The following is an 11249-nucleotide window of genomic DNA, read 5'->3' as shown; positions in this document are numbered from 1 at the left end:
CAGATGTCCAGGTGCCCACATGTCCCCAGTGCCCAATTGTCCAGGTGCCCACATGTACCTAGTGCCCAGTTGTACAGGTGCCCACATGTACCATAGTGCCCAGATGTCCCTAGTGCCCAGATGTCCAGGTGCCCAGTCGTCCAAAATATGGTGCCCAGATGTCCCTAGTGCCCAGTTGTCCAGGTGCCCACATGTACCTAGTGCCCAGTTGTCCAAGTGCCCACATGTACCTAGTGCCCAGTTGTCAAGGTGCCCAGTTGGACCATAGTGCCCACATGTACCTAGTGCCCAGATGTCCAGGTGCCCAGTCGTCCAAAATATGGTGCCCAGATGTCCCTAGTGCCCAGTTGTCCAGGTGCTCACATGTACCTAGTGCCCAGTTGTCCAAGTGCCCACATGTACCTAGTGCCCAGTTGTCAAGGTGCCCAGTTGGACCATAGTGCCCAGATGTCCCTAGTGCCCAATTGTCCAGGTGCCCACATGTACCTAGTGCCCAGTTGTACAGGTGCCCACATGTACCATAGTGCCCAGATGTCCCTAGTGCCCAGATGTCCAGGTGCCCAGTCGTCCAAAATATGGTGCCCAGATGTCCCTAGTGCCCAGTTGTCCAGGTGCTCACATGTACCTAGTGCCCACATGTACCTAGTGCCCAGTTGTCAAGGTGCCCAGTTGGACCATAGTGCCCACATATACCTAGTGCCCAGATGTCCAGGTGCCCAGTCGTCCAAAATATGGTGCCCAGATGTCCCCAGTGCCCAGATGTCCAGGTGCCCAGATGTCCCCAGTGCCCAGTTGTCCAGGTGCCCACATGTCCCCAGTGCCCAATTGTCCAGGTGCCCACATGTACCTAGTGCCCAGTTGTACAGGTGCCCACATGTACCATAGTGCCCAGATGTCCCTAGTGCCCAGATGTCCAGGTGCCCAGTCGTCCAAAATATGGTACCCAGATGTCCCTAGTGCCCAGTTGTCCAGGTGCTCACATGTACCTAGTGCCCAGTTGTCCAAGTGCCCACATGTACCTAGTGCCCAGTTGTCAAGGTGCCCAGTTGGACCATAGTGCCCAGATGTCCCTAGTGCCCAGATGTCCAGGTGCCCAGTCGTCCAAAATATGGTGCCCAGATGTCCCTAGTGCCCAGTTGTCCAGGTGCCCACATGTACCTAGTGCCCAGTTGTCCAAGTGCCCACATGTACCTAGTGCCCAGTTGTCAAGGTGCCCAGTTGTACCATAGTGCCCAGATGTCCCTAGTGCCCAGATTTCCAGGTGCCCAGTCGTCCCAACAATATGGTGCCCAGATGTCTCTAGTGCCCCAATAAATGTTATGGAAATGTATTAAAAAAAATAGGTTTATGCTAATAAATAGATTAAATGGATTACCTAGATAAGACAGTTTGTCTAATGAAACTAGCTGGGTGCTGATTACAGATAATCCACTTGTCCTAGCACTTTTTAACTTTATTATTTATTTGTATTTATATGTACATACACTAATGATAAGGATCATTATTATATATGATTATATTATATTATTATATACTAATATGAATTTAAATATCCACTGTAATCATGCCTATGATAATGCTACGTTTTAACACATTGGGAGTGAAATGCTTTAATATAAAACAGTAAAACAAACAACAGTTATTAATTTATATGTCCACTGTACTAATGCAAAACAATCATTGTTATTGAGAGTAAAATAATTAAATAAATACAGGGATGTTGTGAGGTTTTGTTTTGCTTTTTATTTGCTTTTTTGTGCACGCGCGCACGCAAACTTGTGCATGCGCGCACGCACGTAAACTTGTGCATGCGCGCACGCACGTAAATTTGTACACGCGTGCGCGCATGCTTGCGCACGCGCTTGTGCACGCGCGACACAAAAAAAAAGAACACTTCCGGTCCTCACACAGCAGCGCTCACGTATCAACGCTCACGCACCAAGTCTCGTCTGCGCGGACGCAGCTGGGTGCTCCTCAAACTTTTACTCAGTCACAGTGTTGCCAGGTCTGCTTATTATAAGCGACTTTGGGCTTGTTTCTCTGTAAAGTTGCTTGCAAGCAACTTTACAGAGAAACAAGAAACTATTTTACAAACAAGCCCAAAAAACTGCAACCCACAACTCGTGGGCTGTGCTTTTTTGGGCTTGTTTGTAAACTAGTTGCTTATTTGGTCTTGTTTCATAATGTTGTTCAAACCAGTGGTTCTCAAACATTTTCATGTAAAGGATCCCCGGCCCCCCATCTGAAAATATTGTGTTTTACAAGATTTAAAATAAGATTTAAAGAATATTACAAATGTGTCAATTATTTTCTAGATTTGTTTTTGAAAATATCATTTTATTTTTTGCTATTTTTTTTTCTGCTAGTAATTCTGCTATTTTCAAAACAACCGACGCATATATAGTTTTAAAATTATTTAATGGTCGCTTCTTTTGGGCTTGTTTTCACAGACAAAGGGAATGAACTCGTTCTCATGCTATTCATCAAAAATGTGGAACGCCCTACCAAAAGGAGTAAAGGAGTGTAAAACCCTACTCACTCTCAAAACAGCCCTAAATATACACCTTCAGGAGGCTGCAATTGGAAAATGGCCCCTGTCTAAGTCCTAACCTAACCTACCCCCCTACCCCCCCCCCCCCCTCTCTCCTTCTCCTTTTGTACATATTTCTCACTCTTCATACCAGTAACCTGTAAACTGATTGTATGACATTCTATAGTAGTTGTGTATATCTGTCTGTCTCTTATATGTCATCATGATTTGTGTGCATGGGGAACTCATTTGAAACAAGCTCTGTGCTTTTATGAGTCTTCCAGTTTAGTAGACCTTGTATTGTGAATTTGTACTTCCATGTACTGTTGTTCTCATGTCTTACTAAATAAAGTACATCAATCAATCAATCAATACTCATGTTCAGTTGAAAACCTTGCCAATGTTCCAGGGAAAGAGAAGCTCATAGCATATAGGCACTACTTATTGGATAAATTATAGATGTTAGTTAACTTTTGTTCATATTATTCTTACTGCCTCACACTGTGAGGCGTTGTGAGCTTGTATATCTATGTTTTGTTTCATACGTAATATTTGACAATTTGGCCATGTTGGTATTAAAAGGGTCTTAAAAGTCATTAAATTGTAACTTTATAAATATGCAGATACCCTGTATACACTTATACTGTATGTTGGTTTGTTTACTATTGAGTGAGAAAACATTGTTGCACATTAAGCTGATCATTTGGGGGACCGCCCAAAATAATTTGGGGACCCCTCTGGGGGTCCTGACCCCCAGTTTGGGAACCACTGCTGTAGGCTCTTTTTCAATGCTGTGGGATGATAGGAATCACACCTTTAGAAGAGTGTTTCTGTCTGTATGCTTGCTATAAAGGTTGGTAATGATGAGAGTGTTATTTTCATCTATCTTGATAATATCCATAAAGTTGATTTCCTCCTTCCTGCTCATTAAAGCTGTATAACCACTAATACTCCTCTGTACCAGTAGAGGGCGGTGCCACACAGCCACAGCATGCAGCTGTGTGCATTGATGACTGACAGGGGACTTGATGTAACCAATACAAAGATATAATATACTGTATATAATAAATAAGGGACACCTGGAAAAGGTCTCACTGTAAAAGTAGAAATTCCAACATTTTAAGTATTTGCTGATCTTAAACATATCTTTATTATCATGTAAATCGCTGTACAAACTCAAAAAGTTTAGTTTAATTTTGACACATTTTCTGATCTACTTGTTAACTATGAAACATATCTAATGATGTCAAACATTAAAGCCTCACTATGTAACTTTTTAATGAATAAAATGTAATGTCCAATCTATACAATTCAACTTATACAATCTGTATGTTAGAGTATGTTAATACAATATAATAACTTATATAATTGGAATGGTTGTGTCAAAGGTCATATTCTCACCTACACACGAATTTTGACCTGATTGATGGTCAAGATTCAATTTATCCCTGGCCGCTTGTTTCTCTCGCGACATCTGGCAACACTGGTTAGGATTTCAGAGGAAACGAAACTTTTACTCAGTCACAGTGTTGCCAGGTCTGCTTATTATAAGCGACTTTGGGCTTGTTTCTCTGTAAAGTTGCTTGCAAGCAACTTTACAGAGAAACAAGAAACAATTTTACAAACAAGCCCAAAAAACTGCAACCCACAACTCTTGGGCTGCGTTTTTTTGGGCTTGTTTGTAAACGTGTTGCTTATTTGGTCTTGTTTCATAATGTTGTTCAAACCAGTGGTTCTCAAACATTTTCATGTAAAGGATCCCCACATTAATATGCAATTGTGATTTGTCCGCGGCCTCTCATCTGAAAATATTGTGTTTTACAAGATTTAAAATAAGATTTAAAGAATATTACAAATGTGTCAATTATTTTCTAGATTTGTTTTTGAAAATATTATTTTATTTGTTGCTATTTTTTTCCCTGCTAGTAATTCTGCTATTTTCAAAACAGCCGACGCATATATAGTTTTAAAATTATTTAATGGTCGCTTCTTTTGGGCTTGTTACAGACAAAGGGAATGAACTCGTTCTCATAATGCTATTCATCAAAAATGTGGAATGCCCTACCAAAAGGAGTAAAGGAGTGTAAAACCCTACTCACTTTCAAAACTGCCCTAAAGATACACCTTCAGCTGAGGCTGGAATTCGAAAATGGCCCCTGTCTAAGTCTTAACCCCCCCCCCCCATTTCTTTTTCTGCTCTTGTACATTTTCTTTCACTCTTCATACCAGTAACCTGTAAACTGATTGTATTACATTCTGTATAGTAGTGTGTATATCTGTCTCTTATATGTCATCATGATTTGTGTGCATGGGGATCTCATCTTAAACAAGCTCAGTGCTTAATGAGTCTTCCAGTTTAGTAGACCTCGTATTGTGAATTTGTACTTCCATGTACTGATGTTCTCATGTCTTACTAAATAAAGTACATCAATCAAAAAAACCTGGTTGCTTATTTCTCTCGCACAGTCTGGCAACACTACTCACTAAGTCAGCAGAGTGAGGCTGGGAACGAGACTACTCATTCTCAGTCGTTCTTCACACACATTAGACTAGAGGCGATCAGTCAGTCATTCAGTCAGTCAGTGAAATGTCTGTAGTTGTGGACCAGGATCAGTTAGGTTGTTGTTCTATCTGTGTGGACGTGCTGAAGGAGCCTGTGACTCTGCCCTGCGGACACAGTTACTGCTGCAGCTGCATTGAAGGAGCCTGGAACCAGGAGGCTGAGGAGAAGACCCTGTCCAGCTGTCCTCAGTGTAGAGAGACCTTCTGTCCACGTCCTGCTCTGAGGAGGAACCACATGCTGGCTCAGGTGATCATGGAAGATACTTTGAAAGCGTAGCTTGTAAAGCTAGTTTACTAGCTGTAGAATACAACCCTCGTAGACGTATTTACGATTCGTAAATACGTCTACGAGGGTTGTATTCTACAGCTAGTTTACCATGGCAGTAGCTTGATCAAGGTACATTAAATATCCTATAAAAAGTCACATGTCAGCAGAAATATGTCTCAACTGCGTTTTATTTAAAAAAGGTTGACATTTTAAAGTAAATGTTTGTGTTCCTAAAGTTAAGAAGGGGGGGGGGGGGATTTTCTTTTCTTTTTACATGTCAGCCTTTTTACAACAATCAACGTTGTCTGAACAATTGGACCTATATTTGTTTAGATGCCAGGGCAGAATATTTTGTTTTTATGACACACAAGCTGTCTCTTAAAGTTCTACAGATAGGCGGTTCTGTTTGGCACTGAAAACATCCTTGCATTCAACGTCATGAATTTGCTCATTTGTGGCCAGGGACCGGTTGGACCGGTACATGGTGACGCAGTTAGTTCTTGTGTGTTAATCACATGCCTTCTACAGCAAGACCCACCCACCCTGTGATGCATTTGAGTCAGAGCCATAAAGAGAGTTATGACACTAGCGTTGACTCAAATTATAAGAATGGAATGCGGAAGTGCTCTGTCTATCGCAATGAGATAGTGCCAATGTTTGGAACTATAATATCCCATATAATATCCCATAGCCTGCTTTGCAGCGTGACATTAGTCTCTCTACTACACTACACTGATTTGAGTTCAGTGTAGTGAGTTGAGATTTGAGTTTAGCTTGCTGATAGATTTCCCCTAACCTTTAGGACTTGAGGACTTCCAATAAGCAAGGTAAAACATGTACATAGAATGCAGAGAGACACTGTAGTACCTCTGTAATCAAGCATCACAGATAAACCATGAACCTAAGGTCATAATTCCTGTTGGGTTTGTTGTCATCAGTGAGTGAGCTCTCCTCCTTCACTGTTTACTTTCAGGTTTTGGAGAAACTGAGGAATCCAGATGTTCATCAGTCTTGTGTCTCTGCCGCTCCGCTCTACGCCGGCCCTGGGGACGTAGCCTGTGACCTCTGCCCCGGAAGCAGACGCCTCAAAGCCCTGATGTCCTGTCTGTGGTGCCAGGTGTCCTACTGTGACACTCACCTCCAGCCTCACTACAGTGTTCCTGCATTTAGGAAGCACAAGCTGGTCCCGGCCACGCCCACGGCCCGCCTGCACCACAAGATGTGCTCCAGTCATGACAAGCCGATGGAGGTGTTCTGTCGCACGGACCAGCAGTGTATCTGCTACCTGTGTGCCATGGATGAACACAAGGGCCATGACACCGTGTCAGCGGCCGCAGAGAGGAGCCACAGACAGGTACTGTAAGACCACAGTCACTTACTGGACAAGATATTAGCTAATGTTTGAAAACAAAGCATGAGAAGACAGACTTCCTGGTTAGACGAAGAAGAATCACACATAAAAGAGAGACTAGCAGACCGCCCCGCCCTCTAATGATGTGACACATGTCCCTGAAAGCTATCAGTGTATAAATAAATGTATTGTGTCAACTGTTTCTTCACATTGTGTGTGAATCCAAACCAAACAACGTTCCAAACATTGCTTTTTCTTGCAGAAACAGTTGGGGACGAGTCAGCAAAACCTCCAGCAGAAGATCCAGGAGAGAAAGAAGGAAGCGAAAGAGCTGAGACAGGTCATGGAGACCCTGAAGGTCAGTTCCCATCAGGCTAGTTAGTAGTTCCTGATATTCTGTTACTTACTGTGACTACAGCAGTAGTTCCTGATATTCTGTTATTTACTGTGACTACAGCAGTAGTTCCTGATATTCTGTCACTTACTGTGACTACAGCAGTAGTTCCTGATATTCTGTCACTTACTGTGACTACAGCAGTAGTTCCTGATATTCTGTTACTTACTGTGGCTACAGCAGTAGTTCCTGATATTCTGTTACTTACTGTGGCTACAGCAGTAGTTCCTGATATTCTGTCACTTACTGTGACTACAGCAGTAGTTCCTGATATTCTATTATTTACTGTGACTACAGCAGTAGTTCCTGATATTCTGTTATTTACTGTGACTACAGCAGTAGTTCCTGATATTCTGTTACTTACTGTGACTACAGCAGTAGTTCCTGATATTCTGTCACTTACTGTGACTACAGCAGTAGTTCCTGATATTCTATTATTTACTGTGACTACAGCAGTAGTTCCTGATATTCTGTTATTTACTGTGACTACAGCAGTAGTTCCTGATATTCTGTTACTTACTGTGGCTACAGCAGTAGTTCCTGATATTCGGTTACTTACTTGCGCGTGCGTGTGTCAGAGCTCTGCAGAAGCAGCTGTGGAGGCCAGTGAGCAGATGTTCTCAGAGATGAAGGTGTGCGTGGAGAGGAGACACAGCCAGGTTAAAGACATGATCAGACATCAGGAGAAGACAGCTGTGTCCCAGGTTGAGGACGTCCTGACACAGCTGGAGGAGGACATCGCACAGCTGGAGAGGACACACGCTGAGCTGGACGTGCTGTCCAACACTGATGACATCGTCCATTTCATTCAGGTTCTGTCCAACACTGATGACATCATGCATTTCAATCAAGTTCTGTCCAACACTAATGACATCGTCCATTTCAGGCATTTCAGGTTTAGGTTTAGCAACTTAAAACCTGAATACATCCGATCTACAAGCTCACAACGTGTCGCCATGCGACGCGCTGTGAGCTTGTAGATCTGCTATTTTTTAAATGTCTTTCAAAAAGTGTAATAGTTGTTGAAACATTTTAAGAACACAAACCTTGTATGAGGGTCCCTGGCACAAACTATTTTCTGATGAGAGTCTGTGGCCAAATGCATATTCATTTAAGGGCCCTTGATAGTTAAAGGTTTTAGAAGCACTGATATAATTAATATTGATGCTTTTATTATTAATAATAATATTAATGTGTTCTCTCCAGAGCGTCCAGTGTGGGTCCAGCTCCAGTGGACCTCCAGTCTTACCCAGTGATGTTCTGTTCACTCTGAGCTCCTTCACTCAGCTGAGAGAAGATGTGTCTGCTCTGAGAGACACACTGGACCACGTCCTCACCACACCCTGGACACACACATCACACACAGGTTACACACACACACACACACATCACACACAGGTTACACACACACACACACACACACACACACACACACACACACACACACACACACACACACACACACACACACACACACACACACACCACACCACACCACACCACACCACACCACACGCACGCACGCACACGCGCACACTCTTGGTCAGATGAATGGTCAACCAGCCATCATAGTAAACAGTGGATTTGTTTAAAGTCAGAAGACAGTTGATTGATTTGCTGCCAATAGACAACTAACTAGCTATTAGATACACTGATGGATAAACTAACATTACTCTTGGGTAGAGGTTGGGTTGTGTAGTTAATATGTCATGACGTTACTCCAAGTATTGATGAGATACTGTATCTTCAGTAGTTGCTCTGTTTATTAGAAATGTATGTTCAGAAATAATATTACATAATAGTGGATGTACATTGCACAGTGAAACAGCTCTTTCTTTATTAAAGTATTTCTTTTAGCACATAAATGAACACAAAGTGGATCATATATCTATATCTATGTCTGTCCATATATCTTTCCCATTGGCCCCTCTGGTGCCTCCACATTGAAAAGGTGCTTTAGGTCAATGGTTCTCAAATCTTTTTGTGTGTCAAGGACACCCAAATTGATATATATATTTGGCCGCGGACCCCTATCTAAAAACAATGTTGTGCCAGGGACCCCAGAAGAGGAGATTTGTGTTAATACATTCAAACCCCCCGGAGGACCCCTGGGAGTCGCCGGACCCCACTTTGAGAACCAATGCTTTAGGTCATTGTTCAGTGTGATGTCTTCTTCATCTGACTTATTTCTTGTGTCTCCAGAGTCTCCAGCTGATGTTTCACACCCAGCAGAGCCTCAGACCAGAGAGGAACTCTTACAATGTGAGTCCATGTTCAGGCTGAGTATTATCTGACAAACTCTCATAAACAGGTTGATGGAGAGTTTAATTCATTATATTTTGTCATGTGTTCTCACAGATTCCTGTCCACTGTCATTGGATGCAAACACAATACAAGACAACCTCTCCCTGTCAGAGGAGAACAGGAAGGTGACCAGACATAAAAGCCCCCAACAGCACCCTGATCATCCAAAGAGATTTACTTGTTACCGTCAGGTGTTGTGTAGAGAGAGTCTGACTGAACGTTGTTACTGGGAAGTAGAATGGAATGAGCAGCAATGTGTTTATATAGCCGTCTGTTATGAAGACATCAACAGACAGGATCGTTTTCAATCAGACTTTGGATTAAATTCAAAGTCCTGGTGTTTAAGATGCATAGGTTACGACTGCTGGTTCACACACAACAGCATTGATACTAAAGTGACAAAGCCTACTAGTTCCACCACAGTTGATACAAAAGAGTTCACGTATACTGCCACCAGGGTGGGGGTGTACCTGGACCACAAGGCAGGTACTCTGTCCTTCTACAGTGTTTGTGACAACACAATGAGCCTCCTCCATACAGTTCACACCACCTTCACACAACCTCTCTATGCAGGGATAGGGCTTCATGGTCCCAATGATCAAGTAATACTTTATGGTAAAATGTTGAATGATGGGACATCATATCCACGTACTCGTACTGATTCTAAGGCTGTAAATCATACAGCAGAGGTGTGTAAGATATGGTAAACATGTTTAAAGACACCTGATCCTCATATTCAGTTGAAAACCATGCCAATGTTCCAGGGAAAGAGAAGCTCATAGTATATAGGCACTAGGCTACTTGTTGGATAAAGTGGTATGCTAGTTATGCTTGTTTGTTTGTTTGTTTGTTTGTTTGTTAAATTGTTTTCAGATATAAAACAATAAAATAAAGAAAATATGCCAAATATTACATTGATTAAAAAGAGACAAACATTGTGAAAAAAAAGCCGATCTACAAGCTCATATTATTATTACTGCCTCGCACTGCGAGAAGTCGTGAGCTTGTAGATCGGCTTGTAGATCTGGGGACCCCCCAAAATAATTTGGGGAGCCCCCTCGGGGTCCTGATCCCCAGTTTGTGAACCAATGCTGTAAGCTCTTTTTCAATGCTGTGGGATGATAGGAATCACACCTTTAGAGTGTTTCTGTCTGTAGGCTTGCTATAAAGGTTAGTAATGATGAGTGTTATTTTCATCTATCTTGATAATATCCATAAAGTTGATTTCCTCCTTCCTGCCTATTAAAGCTGCATAACTACAAATACTCCTCTGTACCAGTAGAGGGCGACGCCGTGCCACACAGCCACAGCATGCAGCTGTGTGCATTGATGACTGACAGAGGACTTTATGTAACCAATACAAAGATATAATGTATATAATAAATAAGGGACACCTAGAAAAGGTCTCACTGTATAAGGGTCATTCCAACAATTTAAGTATTTGCTGATCTTAAACATATCTTTATTATCATGTAAATCGCTGTACAAACTGAAAAAGTTTAGTTTAATTTTGACACATTTTCTGATCTACTTGTTAACTATGAAACATATCTAATGATGTCAAACATTAAAGCCTCACTATGTAACTTTTTAATGAATAAAATGTAATGTCCAATCTGTATGGTAGAGTATGTTAATACAATTCAACTTATACAATCTGTATGTTAGAGTATGTTAATACAATAACTTATACAATCTGTATGGTAGAGTATGTTAATACAATATAACTTATACAATCTGTATGGTAGAGTATGTTAATACAATATAACTTATATAATTGGAATGGTTGTGTCAAAGGTCATATTCTCACCTAGACACGAATTTTGACCTGATTGATGGT

The 11249-nt window shown here is 41.8% G+C and overlaps 1 protein-coding gene across 1 annotated transcript; it reads left to right on the top strand.

Moving 5' to 3' along the window:
- The first annotated feature begins 5072 nt into the window (after positions 1-5072).
- Positions 5073-10995, top strand: LOC311049186 (tripartite motif-containing protein 16-like). The gene is made up of 7 exons (XM_084062673.1): positions 5073-5339; positions 6334-6714; positions 6974-7069; positions 7684-7917; positions 8312-8471; positions 9308-9367; positions 9464-10995. Exons 1-7 carry the CDS (start codon positions 5118-5120, stop codon positions 10114-10116), a joined length of 1806 nt encoding a protein of 601 aa, XP_083918799.1. The 5' UTR covers positions 5073-5117; the 3' UTR covers positions 10117-10995.
- The last annotated feature ends 254 nt before the right edge of the window (positions 10996-11249 follow it).

This window comes from Gymnoscopelus microlampas (genome assembly GCF_963454915.1).
Source record: "Gymnoscopelus microlampas genome assembly, chromosome: 7".
Classification (NCBI taxonomy): Eukaryota; Metazoa; Chordata; class Actinopteri; order Myctophiformes; family Myctophidae; genus Gymnoscopelus; species Gymnoscopelus microlampas.
This window is presented reverse-complemented; position numbering and strand designations above follow the sequence as displayed.

What these genes read in the sequence shown, in the direction of transcription:
- LOC311049186 (XM_084062673.1), top strand. Translation starts at nt 5,118, where the DNA reads ATGTCTGTAGTTGTGGACCAGGATCAGTTAGGTTGTTGTTCTATCTGT. An exon ending in GACACACACATCACACACAG is followed by an intron (nt 8,472 to 9,307) that starts GTTACACACACA and finishes TTGTGTCTCCAG; the next exon opens with AGTCTCCAGCTGATGTTTCA. An exon ending in CAGAGAGGAACTCTTACAAT is followed by an intron (nt 9,368 to 9,463) that starts GTGAGTCCATGT and finishes GTGTTCTCACAG; the next exon opens with ATTCCTGTCCACTGTCATTG.